This window comes from Rhinolophus sinicus, linkage group LG03 (assembly GCF_036562045.2).
Source record: "Rhinolophus sinicus isolate RSC01 linkage group LG03, ASM3656204v1, whole genome shotgun sequence".
Lineage (NCBI taxonomy): Eukaryota > Metazoa > Chordata > Mammalia > Chiroptera > Rhinolophidae > Rhinolophus > Rhinolophus sinicus.
In genome coordinates, this window is record NC_133753.1 from 156,596,749 (window position 1) to 156,618,215 (window position 21,467).

At 44.0% G+C, this 21,467-nt stretch overlaps 1 protein-coding gene across 1 annotated transcript in view; it reads right to left on the minus strand.

The window, feature by feature from the left end:
- Positions 1–6,748: 6,748 nt before the first annotated feature.
- The window catches only part of MAST4 (microtubule associated serine/threonine kinase family member 4), a 551,423-nt gene continuing 536,704 nt past the window's right edge, over positions 6,749–21,467 (minus strand). Inside the window, exons 30-32 of the mRNA XM_074329206.1 lie at positions 15,953–16,089; positions 13,544–13,725; positions 6,749–13,218 (exon numbers count right to left, since the gene is read on the minus strand). Of these exons, the coding sequence (XP_074185307.1) occupies positions 9,320–13,218; positions 13,544–13,725; positions 15,953–16,089 (4,218 nt within the window). The 3' untranslated portion in view covers positions 6,749–9,319. The remainder of the gene's footprint in view (positions 13,219–13,543; positions 13,726–15,952; positions 16,090–21,467) is intronic.

Sequence of the window (21,467 nt, forward strand, 5' to 3'; positions counted from 1 at the left end):
GAGAGAAAGAAAGTGCTGAAAATTTGAGGGCATTTAGACACAGCCCCTGAGCCACCTTTATTTCTTTCACAAGTCTAGGTTGGTGGGGTACCCTTCGGAGAAGGCCAATCCAAGCCACTGCTTGTTTGGTATTGGTCTTTTGTCTGGCAGTGCCCAAGGCCCTCTGTCGTGGGGTATCAGGCTCAGAGGCGACCTACTGCAGAAGTAGGCATGGCTGCTGTGGCCAGACTCTCTAAGTGTGCAGAGCAGGGCCCCCTCCAGGCAGCTTCCTAACTGCTGCTACAGAAAAGGCCCCTTATTCCAAGACCTGAAGGCAGCATTGGTTTAGAAAGGTCAGACAGTCAACACTTCCAAGCCAGAAAGACTATCTCCTGCTGACTGCATCAACCCCTGCTGCCCACCCTAATGCAGGACCCATTTACCTTTGAGAATTCAGGCAGGAATGTGGCAGGAAACATAGATATTTTGTTGTGTTGATTATGTCCATTTGCTTGTAGCAAATTAGATGATCAACTCTGGAAACTTTGGGAAATATTGCTGGTGGTGACCATGAGGATACAAAAACCATGCTCACTGGTACCTCCCTCTCTCCCTCTTCTTTCTTTCTCTTTCTTTGCTGTTTCTTCCAGCCTTTCTTCCCTTTTCTCCCTCTCTCCCTCTCTCTCTTGCTTCCTTCCTTCTTTCTTTCCTTCCTTGTTTCCTTTCTTCCTTCTTTCCTCCCTCCCTCCCTCCCTCCCTCCCTCCCTCCCTCCCTCCCTTCCTTCTTTTCTTTCCTTTTTCCCTTCCCTTTCCTTCCTTCATATCACAGAGTATGGAAGTCCATATCTAAGAATTCAGTCTAAGACAACACCAACCCATTGAGTTCCCTGTGTATTCTAGCAAATTTAAACTCTTCCTGTCTTAAGGATGTAAGCTGTAGGCAGGAAATATTAATTGTTGACCTACCACTTCATAGCCACACTGCCCTCTGTAATATTTAATGTATAGGTTGGAAAAAGCTAAAGCATTCTGCAGCATATCTCTGATGTGGATTACATCACACTGAGGACTATAGGGTCCCAAGCCCCAGCAAAATGTTAGCTGCCCATCTCGCTTGCATTTCCCAGGCATGCATCGCTTCCATGCAATGCAACGTGCTATTCCATAACTGCACACTGATCTAAGGCTTGTGACAGCTCCTCTGTTTTCAGCACCAGTAAATTCACCTTACAAAGTCAGGAAGGGAGCTTTTTGATGGCTGCTGTCAATTTTATTGCTTTATCCTGGTTACTAGGATAGAATCTGTAGACATGGTGTGTTTATTGGTTTTATGTATTACATGTTGTTGCTGCTCTGACAAGCTACTCCTATAAAAATGTGTTATTATTGCATGTTGTAGCTCAGTGAGCTGACCCTGCATTTCAAAGTGTACTGAAGCAAACAGCATTGAAGTCCATAAAAAATTGACTGGCCTCCATCATAGAAGACTCTCTGCGTGAGCTGCAACACCCACTACGTGGGAGCAAATTGTACCTTTCCCCTGTGCCTGCAGCCATCACTGTTAACTGAACACAGCACAGACCCAACCAAACACAGGCATTGCCTGTAAAATTTCAAGCCAGGGAACTGTCATATCATTCCTACTTGCCTAATTCCTCAATAAGTGCCATTTACGATTTTAAAGTTTACAAAAGTATGAAATAAATGGCATTTTAATGTTTTTGTATATTAGCATAGGATGCAAGAAGGGGTGGCTGACACTGTTCTCTATCTACTCTGAATGCTGCAGAGAAAATTAACGTGAATTACAGCAAGGGAAGATGTGGTTGGTTCTAAGCAAGTCATGATGGGGGTGAGGGGTGTTGAGCTGGAATCAAGTGCCTGATATGGTAAGAGTTAGAATGTCTAACATGGGGGTAATTAGCCTAAAGGTTGCAGAGGAATGGGCCAACCTAGTGTGGCTCCTAGATAATGGTTTGAAGAATCATCTGGGGGATTCTTTACAAAACAGATTCCTGTGTACCCCCTTAGATACTGGGATTCTGTTAGACTGGGGTTGCCCAGTCTCAGCCAAATGACTTTATGTAAAATCCTTCTCTAATCTTAATTTTACCAAAAAATAGCAAAAGCATGTGGTGGCTCCATGAGTTAAATGAGCTGAAGAAGTTCTCCATATTCTGTAAGAGGAAATGTCCTAATAAAATAGGAAAGAGGGCTAAGAAGCCTTCAAAACCAAGAGTGAGACATCCTGACAGGCAGCTTGTTAGGCTCTGCCACCACCAGACCCTGCTTTCACCTCTCCCCATGCACTCCCACTCCAGCCCAGCTATTTGCACTCTGAAATAATATATTAAATATTGTGGGTCTCAGAAAAGGAAAGAACTCATCTACAGATTTTTTTTTTTTAAAGCTATCATTGCCCATGAAAACTTGAACAGTGCACTTCATTGAACATCCTTCTTTTGCCCCTCGCCCCACCCTGCCCCATCTTGAGATAATATTCTCTAAGCATTTGATTGTTAAAGACATACTAGATCCTGCAAATGTAAGCAGGGGATAGGGGCCACCGGAGCATCCATCCATCTCCTCCTTCTCCCTTCATGCTGGTCCATGGGCTTTCTAAACAGCTTGGGTCTCCCTTTTTCTCTGTCATCCTTGGAAACAACCTAGATATCCAATGATAGATAAATGATTAAATAAATCAGGGAATGATCTGAACAAACAGGGAGACATTCTATATTCTTGAGTGGGATAACAACATTATCAACATGTTGATTCTATTAGGAAATAGAGAAATACACACTGCAATGTGATCAAATTTTAAATCTATTAGCCTGGCAAAAAGAGAAACTGGAAAATAGTGTGGGTTGGATGGGGGGTTATAGGAACTGCATGCACTGCTTGTGGGTGGAGACTGGTGCAGCCACTAGGACCAGGTACCGATAATTAATCAAATTAAATACGTGAAGCACAAATTCTGTTCTGGGTATAGATCCCAAGCAAATTTCACATTTCCAAAATTATATCCAGTACAGCATTATTTATGGAGGAGGAAGTCCCAATCTGAGTGTTCACCGCTAGGAAAATGGATAGGTAAAATATGGAAGACACCCCAGGGGGTACTATAAAGTAGTCAGAAGCAATGGATTAGATACAGCTATAGCAATGTAACTGAACATTAAACATGTAGTGTTGTGGGAGGTCGTTGAGAGGACATGACTGCCAATTGACCCACCAGCTGACCCTGGCAATCATAGGCTCCTCACTCCCTCCCCTGTCCTTGGAATATACTCTCTGCCCAACGTTCCCACAGTGGGAACTATTTTCAAAGAGGAAGCATCTGGAGAGTAAGGTGTTGTTGACACCATCTAGACGGTAAATGTGACTGAACCCTATTAAGGCCTCTATATACACTTTGAAGATTCTGGAAGGTAAGAGAGAGCTACTCTCTTGCAATCACCCAAGACAAACCTTTTTGTAAGTTCCCTTGCTTATAAAAACTGCTACCTACCAATCTGGAGTGGTTTGCCTTTTTCTTCACTCTCTCCTTGCCCTCCAGGTATGGTGGCCAGTTTGTGAACCATCATATACGGCTTGGTGGAAAAACAACAACCCTCAAATAACATATTAACATGATCATTTTTCTAAATTAAAAGTAGCTGCATACAAAGCAATGATATCTATATTTCGTAAGACAACGAAAAGAAAAACCATTAACATGGCGGCCTATGGAGTGGGAGAGAGAGATGGGAATGTAGGAATAAATTAAATGATTAAAAGGAGTAGGAGGGATCTCAAAAACCTGCATCTGAGGTTCTCTACTTTTTGCACACAAGAGAAAACAATATGGCACAGCCATAAAATGAAATGCCATGCAGCCATTATAAATAACATTGCAGAAGTATACCCATACACACTGAAATATATTTGTGATTTATTGCTAAGCAAAAGAGTTACCAAATATGCCAACTATTATTTCATTTTGTTGGAAAAATACAAAATCTGTGTAAATTGAAGAATGACAGAGGGCTTGTAGGATTACAGTGATTCAAACATTTTTCTCGCTTTTTTAATTTGCTTCAATGACAATGTATTGAGCAATAAAGAGAAAATGAGCATTTTGTTGCAAGACTTTTTTGTTTTTACAAAGGGACAAAAAGAATAAAAAGGTCAACGGTTGTAGGAATTTACAGGTACTGAAAACGAAGACAGCCTTTTTCTAAGCTTTGTGTTTTCAAATGCAAATGATCAAGCCCAAGCTTTATGAGTTGTTCTTTCCTTTTCCTTGAGGACAGAGGGAGCCATAGCTGTTCTAAGAATTCCCCCATTGAAACAGGCAGTCGTCCGGGCAGCTGGGACTCTCCTTACAGGGTGACGCTGTGCTGATGGACATAGCTGGGCATTCACAGGAACTGCCCTCGGTCCCAACAAGAACAAATCTGTCTCCAGCCCAGGAAAGTCACTTCAGCACAGCACCGTTTAACACAGTGTGTGTATTCCAAAGGGACAAAACTTTCAGGCAAGGGATTTAGACAGCTCGGGGCTAGAGAATATGGTGATGCCAGCCCGACATAGGAAGACTTGCTTGCTGCCACATGCTTGCTTCAGGTCTCGCAAACATCTTCATGCTTCACCTCCCACGGCTGACAGCCAACTCTGTGCAGTGCTCAATGAAACAGCAGATGCATATTTGTTAGACGCTTTCAGCTGCACAACCTCAATAGACTTTTAGTACAGCTGTGTGGGACAATAACGAGTAACCACATGCAACCCATCTTTCTTTCCCCCACATCTGAACAGACTTGACTGGCACGTCACAGAGCACAGGCAACCTCAGTCTTGGGAGCAGATTCTTTTTGAACTGCTTGCCTGCATGCAAGTATTGGAAGTGGCAGCCCTACCGTCAGCCTGTGATGTTATGAGACGACGATCTTGTCTTTTGGAATGCACAGTCTCAGAATTCAGTGAGAAGCTGCTGCATGCTTTTCTGAGGGTTGGTGCTAATGACTCCAGTCCAGGTCCTGAGGTGTCTGAACTGCCAGAGAACTTGAACCTGGGCCGACTGATTGACTTTTGATATGCAAACAGTAATGAAACTGAGGTTCAACAAAGCTATGGTCATGTCTAGCTTTCCTAGATATAGGGGATGTGTACGGTATTTACTGGAGTAAGAAGTAGAATAAAAGAGGAATAATATAAGAAGACTACTTTGAGGAATGAGTTACAAACATACTGGTAGGAGGGAAGTTAAATTTGAGAACTGTTCTACCACTGAGTTCCTTAATGCCTGTTCTATAGGGAAGGATGCAAATTTCTATAGTTAATACAGCAACACTTTTTCATGTTACATTTGTGTTGTGAACCGAAAATGCTAGATGGGAAATTGCCTGCTGATTAATTGGAACTAATAAGGGAGCTGTATTACAGAGAACAATTAGCTTCCTTGGCTCATGGTTTCCCACCAATCATCAAATTTGTAACTTTGCACCATATGATTTTTCTGCATGTAAAGAGAAATGAAATGGCTTACATCATTCACAGAGGGACCTGGATCTGAATTCAATTACACAACACCTGGTAATGTTTAGAAAGGTCAGGAGCGTTAGAACCAGAAAAATCTCAATTCTAATCCAAGCCCTCTTTATAGGGTGTAAAATTCCAGTCTATCTGGGCCTGTTTCCTTATCTGTAAGATGGGGATGTGTCGTGCGGGAGACCCTGCTTGCTGCGCCATTTGTCGTGCACGGAGGCCTGCTCGCCACGCCATTTTTCAGGCGGGGCGGCCTGCGGGGTCTCTGCTCCGGCTCCCCACACAAGAACGCAGGATATGGTGAGGCCAAAAAGGAACAAGCACGGAGCCATAGATGCGCGAGTCATACCACTATGGTCTCACTGGAGGCTGGATTCACCGGGCGCGCAACCTGCCGTCCGCCTTTCCGCCAACCGACCGACTGATGACTATCCTCCACTCTCTCGACCCTGTTCCTCTCGTCTCTTCCACTCTCCTCTTCCGCTCTCGTCTCTGCTCGGCTCCTCGGCAATCCTCGGCTCTCCTCTGTAGCCACAGCAGTTACATCAGCGGCCAATCGGCTAACCGGCCACAGCCGACAGCCAATCAGCCACAGCCGAGCCAGCACCTTTCCACGTGAGGCCATGAGCCTGTAAACTACTTTCTGGGGCTCTGTCCCCACAGGATGTCACTATCATCTAGTTTGAAGATTGTATTGGGGTTCAAATGAGATGGCCAACGAAAAGCATCTTGCCCAGTACTAAGTATCTATCTATTTATCTATCCATCCGCCCATCCGCCCATCCGCCCATCCGCCCATCCGTCCATCCATCATAGGTAGGCAATAAACATTAGGTTGCTTCCTTCCTTCCTGATGCTTTCAATGGTTTTAATCATGAGGAGACAGGAAAGGAGAGAAATAAAGATGAGAAGACACAATGGTAATTGATGGAGCAAGGTTTAGGAAGACTTGAAGAAGGTGATGTCACTGAGAAAGGGCATCTCTACTGTAGGGAGATGCTGAGCGTGGTGTGGAAGCTGGTAAGTTTTGTAAGCAAGGAAGAAGGTTGGTAGAAAACAGGAAGGAGTTAAAGAAAGGAGAATCTTAAAGAATGGAACATGTTTGTAAAAAATTAGCAAGCCATTTCACTCAACAAAAAGCAATCTGCAAAAACCCATACTTTCTATAATACAGAGTTATAGTCCGTAACATTCTGAAGATGGTATGTTTATGTGTATATGTAAAAAAACATATTAGTCATTATCTTTTCATGCTAAATTTTTATTTCAATGTTATGCAACTGCATAAGTATAAATATTTGTTCAATATACAACAATTATGACATCCATAGGGAATTTCTTAGAGAAAATAAGACTGCAAACACTTTATTGCACAGATCCTAACAAACTTTAAGCTGGTAAATCTACTGCTGGGAGTACTACCGAGGAGCACATCTTACAATCACAGGAGACTGACCAAGAGAACACAGGAGAATTTCTATCAGCTGATCAGAGAGGTTTACAACAACAAACAGGTATTACATTAATGCAACCTTAAGTACTCTTTACTCATCCAAAATGCAAAAACGTATTTGGCAAAAATGATAATACACTCTACAAAATATACACAAAAATAGCTTTTGTAAACGAGCACCTAATTGTGCTTTAAAGGAAACAAGACAGTTAAAAAGCAAAGGCTGTAAACCATGAACCGCCTCCCCAATAGACCTATCTCGATATCTGAGTGCAGAAGCACTGGGTTATGACAATCGCCAAACACAGATATGAATTATAAATGTTGAGACCACTTTTGAAACCCATTTAAGTTCTTGTAAAATAGTTGTTTCCTCTACAACTTCACAATGTAGTGATGGGGACTGGCTAACACTACATGGGAAAAAAATAGAAGCAGGGAGACTTTTTCTATTCTTTTCTATCCGTGTGTGTGCATGCACGCTGGTGCGTGCGTACACGAGCGCAAGCCATTGCCAACTCATTTTACAATGAAGGACAACCAAGCAGTCGGTTAAGTAAGGCCTTTGTTTTGGAGTGGAGTTTACAGCCTCGCTAAATGATTTACAATCCACAGGGCTATAAGATGATGCTGTGCTTAGATGAATAATTTTATAGCCTGAAGACACTAAGATAACCCTGGGAGGGTGTGGGTGCTGGGTTAGTATTTGCTGACAATTTTTTTTTCTTATATAACAGTCACAACAAAAAAAACTCCTGCTATGGATCTCAAACATCTTATAAATACTTATCTGTGTGTATTTTATCTTAGTGCCTTAGTAATTATGTCAGCAAGTGCCATCTTATAATACAAAACAAACCACCAGGAAAACTGTAACAAAAAACAAAAAAAAAAACCCCTCAGCACTAAAATGATTGGACAAATTCTATATATTCCATGGTATACAAAATTTAAATAAGGCTTAGCAAAAGTAAAAAGGACAGTCACATTCAAGCACCAAATAGCTCCAACAGGTCTTTTTGTTACAAAAATGCTGCTCTTAGTAATACAGTATTATTTTTTTTTTTGCATACGAATAAAGAGATCATGTTATGAAATGTATGGAGCTACTCGATGCATCAGAAATGAATGTGAAACCCAGGAACTTGCTAAAAACAGCAAGCTTCGTCTACAACATAAGGCCCCAGCTATGTATTAAAATGTATCTGATGTCCTGATTATTCCTTAATATATATGCTATGATGCCAACACCCATTTCCCTTCTTTTCCTCAAAAAAGAAAATTTAAAACCTCTTCCAATGCCTGATGCTTATCCCTCGACCTAAGTACTAGCAGGTTTGTGTGCAGTCAGTAATTGTCCTTTCTTTCCGTGAGCAAGGCTGCTGCAGGACGACTACAAAATGTGTGCTTCTTAGACTAGTGACTCACTGCATAAAGGCCTGAGTTTAAGAGCATAAACGGAAGAAAAGCAGGAGAACAGAAGTGAAGTCGACGTGTGTTTGTAGCCCCCACTCTACCTTGGCTGAAGACCCACATACACACACAGGGACAGGGACAGCTGGCCTTTCAGACAGGTGGACCCAGGTTCAAACTGTCTATTAGGGTGACCATGAAATGAAGACGGCTCACTCCATTTGTTCTGGCCATTCCTAATGGAGGACGATTCCAAATGCAGCAATTAGAGTAGTTCTTGCTTTAGATCTGGAAACACAGGTAGCCAGATACAGTACTATCAAACTCTCTGGTTAAAACTACACATTAAGAACTCACAATCTACTGTATTTAGGGCTTTCTTGCATCTTTATCTCTACTTAGGATGTTTGAACTCAGAAAAATGTAGCCTTGAAATAGTCTCTTAAACCACAGACCAAAACATGTGGGTGGATGTGTATATACACGAATATGGGTGTATCTATACTTTCACATAAACCCGGTTTTAAGCATTTCGCTTCATTACATGAGAAGTGGTAAAGCAAAAATCTTATTATTATTATTTTTTTAAAAAGCTGTAGTAAACGACGCCATCAGCAGCAAGGTTTAGACTCTACATCCCAAACCAAACACATTGCCAGATATTTACAGAGAAAATCTTTTTCCTCAACAAACCCTCAACAGTAAAAGGTATTTCATTGTTTTCTTGTACAAACACTATCTGGTAACAGTTTTCCCGGTTACAATTGGGAAGGCATTTGGAAGAAGGTCCCCTCTTTCTTTTCATCTTTTCTTTCTCTCTCCCCTTCTTCAGTGAGGCTCCAGGCTCTGCCTGGCTATGTTCCCACAGTGCTGGTTTCGAAAGGTAGTCAAGACTCAGTTACACATTCAGGTTGGGTCTCCCCAGTGCCACCCAGGCCTGCCCCGTTACGAGGCCTTTTTGTGAGGGCTGCTCCGCAAACTCTCTTTCCCCCTCCTCTGCCGGACCACAAAGTCCTTCTCAGAAGAAAGGGTGATGGGGCGGTCAGCGCTGGGTGCAGGGGACGGCTTGGTCACTTCTCTGCACACATTCTGTTTCCTAATCTGAGGAGGCTGGGCTGGGGCGGGCTCTTTCCCTTTGGTTTCTCCTATGGTGGCCGTTACGGAGAAGGCCCTGTCCCGGGGGCCAGCTCCCCCCACCACATTTGGGTTGGGGTGGTGTGACTCTAGAGTGATGGTGGAGCTCCTAAAAGATGGCAAAGAGTCGCTCTTTGTCATTTGGGTTCCGCCATCCCCCCCAGACAGGGGTTTCCTAGGGTCCCTGCTGCTGGGGGCTGCGGGATCAGCCGTGGCCCCATTGGCCTTGGCAGAAGGGGTGTCACTGACGGCTGCTGAGGACTCTCGAACTCCTGGTCTGGCTTCAGGGAAGCTGCAGGAGGAGCTCAGAGACTTCTCTGGGAGGGCTGTGGATCGGAAGGAACTCTGCCCACTGGCCGAGGGTGACCGTTTCATGCCGCTAGGCTTGCCTGCCTCAGTCGGTGGCTTCTGGGGACTGAGCCCTTTCCCCTTGGCCTCTGGCAAACCCTTCCCCACCACCGCTGGTGGCCTCTCTGTGCCTTTCAGCCTGGCCTCACCGTGTGCCAGGGATAGGCTGGCCTCCAGCTTCCGGCTGTCTGTTGGAACATAAAGTGCTTCAGTGCATTTCTTCCCTTCAGACTTCCTGTCTATGGTGGTGGCCTGTGGACTGAGGCTCTTGTCTGTCTGTCTGCATGGTGGGGGGCCATCTTTCACAGTGGATGGTTTGGGGTGCTTTGGAGACAGGGTTAGCTTTTCACTGACAGTGGGAAGCTTCTGGTCTGCAGACTCAATAACCCCTGGGTATCCTTGCTGTGGCAGATACCTGGGCTTCTCCAGCATCTCAGGGGGATGCCCGCCACTGGTGGGCTTCAGCTTGGTGTCCACAGGAACCCCTTCAGGGGGCAGTGGGACTGAAGGTCCACTTCTTTTCTGGCCGATCGCATCGCTGGCTGTGTTCTGGGAACATGAGGGGATAGGGAACACATCCAGCATGCCCTTACTGCTGTCCTTCCCCTCTCGGCCAGGGCCACAGGGGGTCTGTGCACCAGGCTCTCTGACCACTGCAGCCCCAGTACTTGGCTTCTGGGAAGAGAGGGGCCTGTCTGTGTGCTTGGACTTTGGAGGGCCTGGGTCAGGGCCAGGCCGGGACTTGTGGCTGCTGCTTTCACTGTGCATAGCAGCGGGCTTGGGCGGGTCCTGGAGGCCCGGGCTGGGTTCTGCAGCACAGGGCTTGCTCCCCAGTTCTCTGCCGGAAGAGCGGCTGGGTGAACCGCAGCGCTGCCGAGCGGCCAGGCTGGGCAGCTCTTTGGTGATCGGTTGGGGCTGAGAGCCTCTGCTGAGATGCTGTAGAAGCTGTTCTTTCTTTTCTGGTTCCTTGAGACTGTCTTTCTGTAAAGACGGGAGACCTGAGAGCTTTTCACTCTTCCCACCCTCAGTTCCAGGTGGCTGCACAGATCGCCTGGCAGGAGGGGCTTCTGGCTTGTGTTCCACGCCACTCCTTCCTTTGCCCAGCTCCCTGTCACCGGGAGTCCCCACCGAGAGCAAAGAGGAAGCCTCTTTGGCCAGCTGCCTCCCCTCATCTCGGCCGTCTCTGTGGTTTGTTTTCCCACAAGACCCCCATGCTTTCTCCACGGCCTGGGTCTGTGTGTAGGGATCTGGGCGGGTCCTTCCCACAGAGGGGAGGTTTTTAGCGTTGTCACTGGTTTTAGCAGCTTCGGGAGGACAGAGCTCCATGGAGGGGTCTTTGCGGACATCACTCCTTGCAGCCGACCACTCGCTTCTGGCTGCGGAAGGACCTCTCTCGGACGATTCCTTCCCACTCAGCTTCTCCCTCAAGGGGACAGATTCGGGTGGCAGTGGGCCACGTGGCCCAGACAGGTCGGCACTGTGCAGGTTCTGCTCCAGGAAGGGCAGGCGCTTAGTGTCAGGGCTGGGATCTTGGTGTTTGCTGGGGCCGCTCTCTCTCCGCGGGTGATCGTTTTCTGTCACCAGGCTCCTGGTGGCAGGGGAAACCTTCCTGTCCCGCTTTAGCTCTGGGTCAGGCAGGGGAGCTGCTGGTGAATTCTGGAGACCGAGGTTGGGTGGTGGGAACCGAGGCTCGAGCAGGTAGGATTTATTCATCTTGAAGCCAGCAGGGGAAGGCTCCCTCTGACCAGCAGTGTCACCCTTCTTCCCACCGCTGCTGGGAAGAGACAGAGGCACAGAGGCCCCCATGTCACTGCCTGGGCTGGGACTTTGTGCATGTTCTGGGGAAGGCAGCTCGGTCTTGGAGGCTTGCGGTCCAGACAGGAGAGCAATGTCCAAAGTACCCTCAATTGGCTTCAGGCATGACACAGACCTACCTTCCAGCTTATACTCAGAGGGGCTTTTCCGGACAGGTGACTCAGGAGCAACCAAGCCTGGCTTCTCCACTCCACCATCCACCCGGCCAGCTAAGGCCTTGAGAGGGACGAAAGAGACACTGCTCATCTGAGCTGTGTGGGCACTGCTGATGAATGCTCTGCTCTCCGAGGCCAGCGGGGCTTCCTGCTGCCCACCCCCAGGCCGGACTGGGTTCCCTGGCAGACATTCATGGGCACTAGATGTCATCTTGGGCTTGAGCACAGGGCAGAGGCTGTCATCTTTGTCTTCAAGTGACATTATCTTTCGGAGGTAATCAATGTTGGCCAGCTTGTTGTCTAATTTCTCACATCGAAGACACTCCTTGGCCTGGGGAGCCTTCTCTGTGTTGTCACCCTTCCCAGAGGCAGACCTGTCAGTGGAGTGACAGAGACCGTCTTGAAAGGTGCCAGGAGTGGAGGCTCGTTTGAAGTCACAGGTGCCCTGGCTGTGGTCCCCGGGTGCTGGCCCATAGCCAGCTGCTGTCCCCTCTGAGGTCACACCCTCACTGGCCCGCACACTGGCCTGCTTGTGGAGAGCGTCTTTCAGCAGGCTGCCCAGGGACTGGGTCTCCGGCACAGCTGCCTTGTTTTCAAAGTGATTTGACCTTTCTAAAGCTTTTGGATATATTCTTTTCTCTCTCTCTTCTAGCCTCAAAGTAGAGAGGTTGTCCACATCACTACCACGTCCATGGGCTTTCTGGTGGGATTCTTGTTTCTCTGGAAAACTGTCTGGTTTCTTCACCACCATCTTGGCCTTCAGCTTTTCTCGGTCCAGGTCTTCCACAGACTCCTGCCTTCCCAGCTTCCGGGAGATGGGGCGTTTCAGGCAGCCTTGTTCCACAGGCCTGGCCCGGCTGAGGGCAGGTGCGTCACACACGTTCTCCTCCAGGCTCTGCAACGTCACTTCCCGCTGTGGTTGTTCCCGCTGCCCCTCCTCCTGAGTCACCTCCAGGCTGTGCTTGCGGGCACACAGGTGTTTCTTATCACCGCCATAGGAGGGCGAGAGCTTCTCCTCTGACTGCACACGCTTCAGCAGCGGAGACCGTGGGGGCTCTGCGCTCTTGGGCCTCACGATGTGTCTGACAATGGTGGGAGGGGAGTGCATTTTGCTGGGAAAGGCTTGAGCGATCTTGGAATTGCCAAGGGAGTGTCCCAACAGAGGTGATGGAGACCGCTGAGGGGAGGTGGGCTGTGGTGGAGTTGGAGAGGGTGTCCGGGCCAGGGGGGAGAGCGGGATGCTGCCAGCTGACTTACGCCTTCCGGACCGATATCGCTGTCCGCTGAGTTTGGGGGCCAGCCCATGCAGAGTGCTGGGCCGGATATGTCCTGAGCCTGCTGGGGAATTTGGGGCACTAGAACTTGGGGAGCTGCTCTGGGAGGAGTTAGTACCTGTGGGTGGAAAACAGAATGCTGTGAGCAATGGCCACCTTCCCTTTCTTTTCCCCATTTCCAGCCCAAACTGTTTTAGGTAAGGTCAGGTAAAGGTCAACAGATTGTCTTAGCATCCAACTCTAATGAATGAATGCTTTTTAGAGAAAGATCCCCACACCAAGGTTTAACCCAACACTTCCTGTCTTATTTTAATGAATGGTTCAAATAAACCTATCCTATGACCTCCAAGCTGGAATAATCCTCATATATTTCAGGATCTCACATGGAAACTTGGATCTCCTCTCTACCCTCCCTTGCTGTCCTGGCCAGGAGACTCACTCACCGGATGGGAAGTCGGGGGTGGATCGATAGCTGGGTGTAGGAGAACGGGGAGACAAGCTGTGAGTGGGGGACCCCGGGAGGCTCTCCCCCGATGACAGCGATCGGTTCAAGCAGGAGAAACTTCGGCTGGTGTGGAGTAAAGGAGAAGGCTGCTTGGCTAGTTTTTTGAAAAGGGATCTCCTCCTAGAGGGAAAACAGGAGGAAAATGATCAGATTCTACCTTCAGAACCACTCCTGCCTCCCTACAATATCACGGCGTTCAGCTTGCTCCTCTGTGTTGGAGACAGTGATGATGGCAGATCCTATTAAAGAGCAGGACCCCACTTCCACATTAAAAATATTTTTATGACTTAGAAAGGAAGAGTGTCTAATAGTATACAATGGAAGCTCTCTTCTCTTCACTCCAAAGACGTTCAGAATAGATGGGAACATAGGAAAAATATAAACTATATTATGTGTATATTCATTTATTTATTTGTCAGGTTTATGAGGAGAGCATTCTTTGCCTGAAAGCTTCTGAGTACATACCCCCAGATATACTGACACAACTTAATTAAGAGATAATACAAAGTACATCTCTGAAAGAAAAATGATCATCTTGGACATAGAATTCTTTAATGGTGACACACTGAGCGGAAGCTTTATCTTCGAGGGGCCGTTTGCTGTGCTTATTCCATTGTGGGCTTCTGAATATTCCTAATGACCATGTAGGCTGTACATTTACACAGAAAAACTGCGAGAGGTGAACTGAAGCTTATCGTCTCAGCAGGGTGGCAGACACCACACTGCCACAGAAGCAAATGTGTATTTAGCGCTCAACAAGCATATCTTACAGCGAAACGCACAGCTTCCGAAGGCTCAGAAGTACAGGTGGCTGAACAGAGTTCCTCTGCCATCATGCCAGCTTGACTCACCCTAGTGAGGTTAACACTGCCACCCCTTCGACACACTGTGTTCTATATGACTTAAAGCACAATCCAAATGGAAAGCACACATTAAAAAAAAGCAGCATCTCAGAACTGATGCCTTTTGTGTGTGTGTGTGTGTGTGTGTGTGTGTGTAATTTTAATCAAAGTAATAAGTACACTTGGGTTAAAAAGTCAAATAGTTTTATAAACTTATAATGAAAAAAGAACAACTCCCCTACTCTGCCTTTTGCTCACTCCCCACAGAAACCACTCTCCACTCAAAATTGTATCTGTTTTGGGAGGCCGGTTGACTCAGTTGGTTAGAGCCCAGTGCTTATAATACCAAGATCGCCGGTTCAATTCCCACATGGGCCAGTGAGCTGCGCCCTCCACAACTACACTGAAAACAACGACTTGACTTGCAGCTGATGTGCCCTGGAAAAACACACCGCCCCCCCTTAAAAAAAAAATGAAGAAGAAAAAAAAAATCATCTGTTTCTTCTCCCATTTGCCTGCATACGGATGGCTAAGTAATGTGCTTACATTATATTTCAGTTTTCAGATTTTAGAAATTATCTGTTGATATCATATCAGAAGATGAGAATTAAACTCTTACCCAATCCTCTTCCACCTTCTGACTAAATATACTTCCCATTTCTTATTCCTCCCAATAGAGTTAAATCAAAATTTTTGGTTAGAAAAAAGGCTGGTGTTCATTTTACACTATAAACATTGTTCACAGCTGGGCCTTGAAAAGCACAATTCTATTTCCTTCTTGTATAACTTTGTCTTTCCTGGAGTTGATAAGCATTCCTTTTATATTTGCTTGTTTTTCTACATCTCTAGCATCAAAAATCCTTTTAATATGACCAGACACATCAGACTCAAATGGGTACAGGAGGGCTGCTGCGCTATTGTGCAGGGAGCACACCCAGGCAGCACAGCCTGCCAGGAATGTCCCCACCACAAACACATACCCGCCTCTTTCCAGTGTCTGCACAGAGCACAGGAAGATGCTCGTGGCGCCTCCCAGATGGCAACCGGGTAATCTAGTTAGATTTTCAGTCAGTAAAACAAAGCCCTTTTATTTCTAGGCTTACTTAAACGTTTTAAAGATATAGCTATTTCAGAAAATCTGGCATTTAAAAAATAGCAACTGTTTGTTTTTAGATAATGCACAGGACATTATTTAATGTAGATTTAATGCTTTAAACTCCCTGAAGGTCCAATTCCTCAAATCCCACTCAACTGAAATGAACTCTAGAGGCTTAAGAAAGAGCAAAGGGCTTTTCATGGTTCTCACACTTGAGAAAAAGCAATCTGAATTCTTCTACAACATAACTACATATGTAAACCTGCTATTACGAACATGAACTAAATGTATAAATATATGTGAACCACAGCATAAAATCTCTCATACATAAGCATTTAAATGAAGTAGGGAGTAACTTCCTCCAACATGGGCACACGATAAACCCACAAACAATACTGCTTTAACTGACCTTTCTAGACTTTCTTTCTTCTTAGATTTCTTGCTCCGCCTCACCATCCGGCTCTTATAGCTGTTTCTCCTGGCTGGTCCTGTTTTGATTGATGTGTTTTCAAATGGTGTAGTGGTGATTGACACCTTATTCCCACTCTGTTAAAAAAAGTGAGATGGTATTAAAGGGAAACGCTGTAAAAACAAGATCAGAACAGATAGGAGATTCAAAGACAAAGATACTTAAGGACACGCATACCAAAGGACTTCCATTTCGAAATAACCCTTTAAGCAATGAAGTCCTAGGGAATACAGACTGGGTGGAAGCAGAATGTGACATTTCTTTAAGAGGGTGGGCTCTGCACTCCACAGATCTGAGTTCAAATCCACGTTCTGGGACCTGAGGAGGTTGCTTCTCTTTCCTCTGTCTCCACTTCCTGTCCTATCTAACAGTAGAATCAGCCCGTCTCACAGGAGCTCCTCTGAGGATCACACAAAAGATAGAGTTTGTAAAGTCTTTAGCACCCAGTGTGACACATGGAAAGGCTCTATAAATAACAGTCAGCTTCATCCATATGTATTAAGTATAAATGTGCCCAGGGGCTGTCTGCTCTTGGTTGATTTATTTTTCTTTCTTTTCTTTTTTGTGTTTTTCCTTTGACCTAGAAATCAAAGAGTAACAGAATTGAACGAGACTTTTATTTTTCATTATTTTAAAAGGTTCCTTTCCTATCACCATAAAACCTGTCAGCTTGCAGAGCTGGAAAGTTTATGCCAGTGAGTATGAAACCACCTCTTTTCAACTAGGTCACACGAGGTGAAGTAATTCCTGGTGAGTCTGTGGGCCCTCTCACTCAGGCCTGGGACAGGGGCTTGCTGGGCAGGCCTTGGGGGCAGATTGGAGAATGGAGTCAGAAGTCAGGCTGAGGGACGCTCAGGGCTGGTGGGCAGGACTGATCCCCTTCACTCTGGCATCAATGACCTCTCCTGGAATTTCTTAACAACCGGGGAGAAACATGTCCTTTCTAAGTCACAAATGGTACTGATTACTCTGAAAAGATTAAAAGTAAAAGGAGTAGGGCCTTTTAAAAAGCCTATGCCTGGAAGACACCTAGCAATTCAGCTCTGTGGTAATAAGCAATGGGGAGTTAAGTATGGTAGGGGCAGGGGACTGAAAAAACAAGGATTGACTGTTTTAATGGTAACCCCCACCCCCCAATTTGGAAAGTAATAAGATGCCATTATAAGAAGAAAATAATAGAGTATAAACAAAAAAATAACAACCATTGAAAAGCCTACTACCTCGCTAATACTAGTAATATTTCAGTATTATTTCCTGCAGGTCTTTTGTCAGGCATGTGTATATTTTGCGTATCTATAGACATACTTTATAAATAATTTTAATCTTAAATTAATCTAATATTTAGGTTTATGTTGTATTTTCATTTCACATTATATAACTTTGAAAAACTTTCCCTTCATCATTAAATATTCTTTAAGAATGTAATTTTTATTGGCTGTATTGTAATTTTCCATGAGATGGGTGAATCAAAATTTAACTACTTCTCTGCTGCTGTTGTTTTCTGCTTTTCAATTTCAATTGAAATAAAGATCCTTATCTATATATTATTGTCCTAACCTCTGACATTTTCCTTAGATTATATAATTAGACTCCATGCCCTGAATCAAAGGGTCTATTTGAACTTTTTAAAGACTCTTTGTACATACTGATACACAATTTTCCAGAAAGTTTGTTAATTTATCCTCTTGCTAGTAGCACATGAGTACCTATCTTACCACAGCCTTGTCAGAAGTGAATATTAATGTTACACAAATTACCAATTTTATAGAAAAGAGTTATATCGTTTCAATTTTCATTTTTTGACAATTAACTGGATGGATGTTGTTTCATTTATTTTGGTCATTTCTTTTGTATTTCTTTGGGGGATGATTTGTTCATGTTTCACATCTAATTTAGTTACTAAAAGTCTTGGTGTTTTATAATTGATTTTTAGAGTTTTTAAAACATATTAAGAACATATAATCCCACATCTAACATCATAATTGTAAGAAACATTTTAGTGACATGGGACTTAAACTTGAAGAAAAAAAACTTATTATGAAAGAATAAATTATATGTTATATATGCAAATGCCAAAACTTTAAAAATAAACATTTATCTGATAGTAGAGACTGAACATTCTATTTATTTTTAAATGGAAAATTCAGCTTGCAAGTGTGAAAACAAAGAAGGTTGTTTGAAATGGGGTCTTCACATCAGAAATTGAGTGAGACCACACTAAAATTTTAGATTTTCCCGTATACCTTAGGTGAAGGAAAAGGGCACAAACGTGGTGAGAGTTCATCTTTCATTGAAATTCTTTCAATCCTTTTCTACTTTCATATAGAGAGGGGGCACACAGGGCCATAATGATCATTGGGAGTCTTTCATTACTTGAATTCAGTTCCACCCTTTTCTAACCTAATTCAGCATTGACTTTTATATCTTTATCTAATTCACCTGGAATTTTTAAAAGCACATTTTGAATATTAAAGTATTTTCAAGTCATGAAGATCGACGCCTCCTCCTCCTTCTACAGAGGCTGGTCCAGAGGACAATTCACTTAACTTATGGAAATACAATAAGAGATAACTTTCCTAAGGGGAAATACAGACACCAAAGATGCAGAGTACCAGTATTTGGTTAGAAACATTAATGATTACAAAAATCATAAACGACTGGAAAAAGAACTTTGCGGAGAATAGATGAGAAACAGGAAATCTGCCCCCTGGTGGATCCATCCGCTACAGCAAGGGTTGTCTAAATGGGACACTAACTGGATCGGTTATCCTCAATCAATTCTCTTGGAAAATGAGCAACCTCCTATCAGAGAAATTCTGTAGTACTTGTTTAAAAATAACAACAAAAATGGGGCCAGCAGACTGTTAAATGTTCAGTAGTTTCCTTTTACTTTAAACTATTTGTGTGATTAATGCACAGTGGGAGATAAATGGTTTTAAGCTGGCTGAACTGAATACAATAGCCGAAGTCAAGTCTATCCACTCTCTTCTCTCAATCTGGCTCCGTGTTAGTTATCAGTTAGCCTTGGGTACCTCTTGAGCTAGGCTCTTTTTACATTTCTTTCTCTGTAAAATGCACATGGGGAAAGATGCTGTTCCTGCATACTTGTGTCCTTGACCTAACTCACACACTCCACACTGGCCCCAGCCATCTTGCACACTCTATCCCTTTTTTGAACCTTAGGCTCCAGCCACACTCGTTTACTCATGCATCTCAAGCACACTGAGCAATCCTGACCTTGAGTTTTTATGAACTCTCTTTGTTTCACCTAGATTGCCCTTCATCCCCTTCCCACGTACTAAATCTCCAACCAGCCTTCATAGCTCTGCAGATGACCCCTAACTCGTCACACCTGTCCACCCTGGTGGCAGACCATCACTCCTTCAGAACTTGGGCCATATTTCCCGTCTGTTCCTTATGTTTAACACTTCGATTGTAGCCTGGTATTGCCACTGTCTTTCCCTGTGAACATCACACTTTTACTTATTGGCAATCGGAGAACTTCATGTATACGCGTAAGCATTCTGGTGTAGGAGTCGAAAGCACAGACTCCAATGCTACACTGCAAATCCTCTTCTGTCCCTTCCTAGCAGATAAGCTTGGGCTGCCCTGCTAACTTCTCCCTGCTTTAATCTCTTCATGTGTAAAATGGGACATTTGTATTTATAGCACCGACCTCAGAGGGTATGAGGATTACCTGAGCTTATTCATGTAAAGCAATCTCTGTTACCTATCATTCTTATGTGTCATTCGTTGTGGGACCCTTGCAGTACCTAAAACAATGTTCTATACATTTTGGGGGTTCAGCTAATACGCAAAGGTAGTAATAATGAGGCCATTTGATGGTCCCCACTTTAATATCCAAAGGTTTCCCAGAGTTCATGGAAAGGAAATTTTTGAAGCAGGGTCTGATGAAGCTTTATGGTTTCTCTTATGCATTGGGGATTTGAATTAATGCTATCCTAAGAAAGCAACGTGGTTGAGTCTAGTGTTTCCTGGATGAGAGGGGTTAAGCCAGGCAGGCTATCATGTGAGCAGGGGATATGACTGGGTCAATATGGCCTCCACCCACCACTAGAGTGAAGCCATGAAACAAACAGGGACTATGCTGACTACGTGTACAATCCAAACTATAAATAAGTATTGTGCACGCATTTCTAATCACATACATGCAGCCCTATGAGATGTCTCTTCTTCCTCTTCCACTTTATACTTGTTCAAGATCGCTGGTTAAATTTGGAAGGAAGCTGCATGATTACATAGCTCACTGGGAAGATAATTGAATCCCTTGCATCCTCTTTGTTTTGTTATAATGGTTACGTCTCTTGAGTGCTTCCTTTATGAACCAGAGGCAGGATCCTCTGCATGGGACAAGGACTGAGCATGCCATGGCTTCACAGGGCGCCAGTGGCTCTCCATTGCAGCATGTTTACACAATTTCAGAGATACACACTGACTAGATGTAGGCATGAAGGCACCTCGTAACCAGATGAGGAGAAAATGTTATAAATGAGATCATGTGATTCTGCCAAGAGACCTTTAGGAGAAATGTACGTTCACATTTCATAGAAGAAGGAAGAGAGGTTTTTCAAATCCAGAATCATATTAAAATATAAAATAAATGATGAAAATGATCAATTATATCTCAGCAACACAAACGTACATTTTCTAAATATACAATATTTCAGTTTATTATTTATTCTTCTGATTTTATGAGCAGACATGTGAAATTATATAAAGATATGCTGTGGCAGGAGCTATGCTGCATAAAAGACAACACTGTTTTAAAGAATGCAGAAGGACAAACATGTTACCACTTAAAATCCCTTTGTCCTTCTTTTAATTGTTGATACCAAGATATGGAAAAGCTCTAATAGTGTGATAACAACTAAGAAAAGCTCAGCTACAAAACACAGGCTTATTACCTTGTTTCCCCGAAAATAAGACCTAGCCAATCAGCTGTAATGCTTCTTTTGGAGCAAAAATTAATATAAGACCTGGTCTTATTTTACTATAATATAAGACCAGGTCTTACATTATAATATAATATAATATAATATAATATAATATAATATAATATAATATAATACAACGTAACGTAACGTAACGTAATGTAACGTAACATAACATAATACGGGTCCTACATTAATTTTTGCTCCAAAAGATGCATTAGAGCTGATTGTCTGGCTAGGTCTTACTTTCAGGGAAACACAGTACCTAAAATAAATGGTAAAAGAGCTCTAGAAAAGCTCAAGGAGCATTTTAGAGATAGAGAGCACCTCTGTCTGTCTATCTTTGTGGTCCCTAACCAAATGGAAAGGCTTATATATTGGATATAGTAGACAGAGGGATAGCCCTGCCAGTTGGACAAAGAATATTATCAGAGATAGATAGTGAATGAAACTAAAAATTCAAGGCTTATGGCATATAGGTGCCAGAAGTGGCATGATTCTAC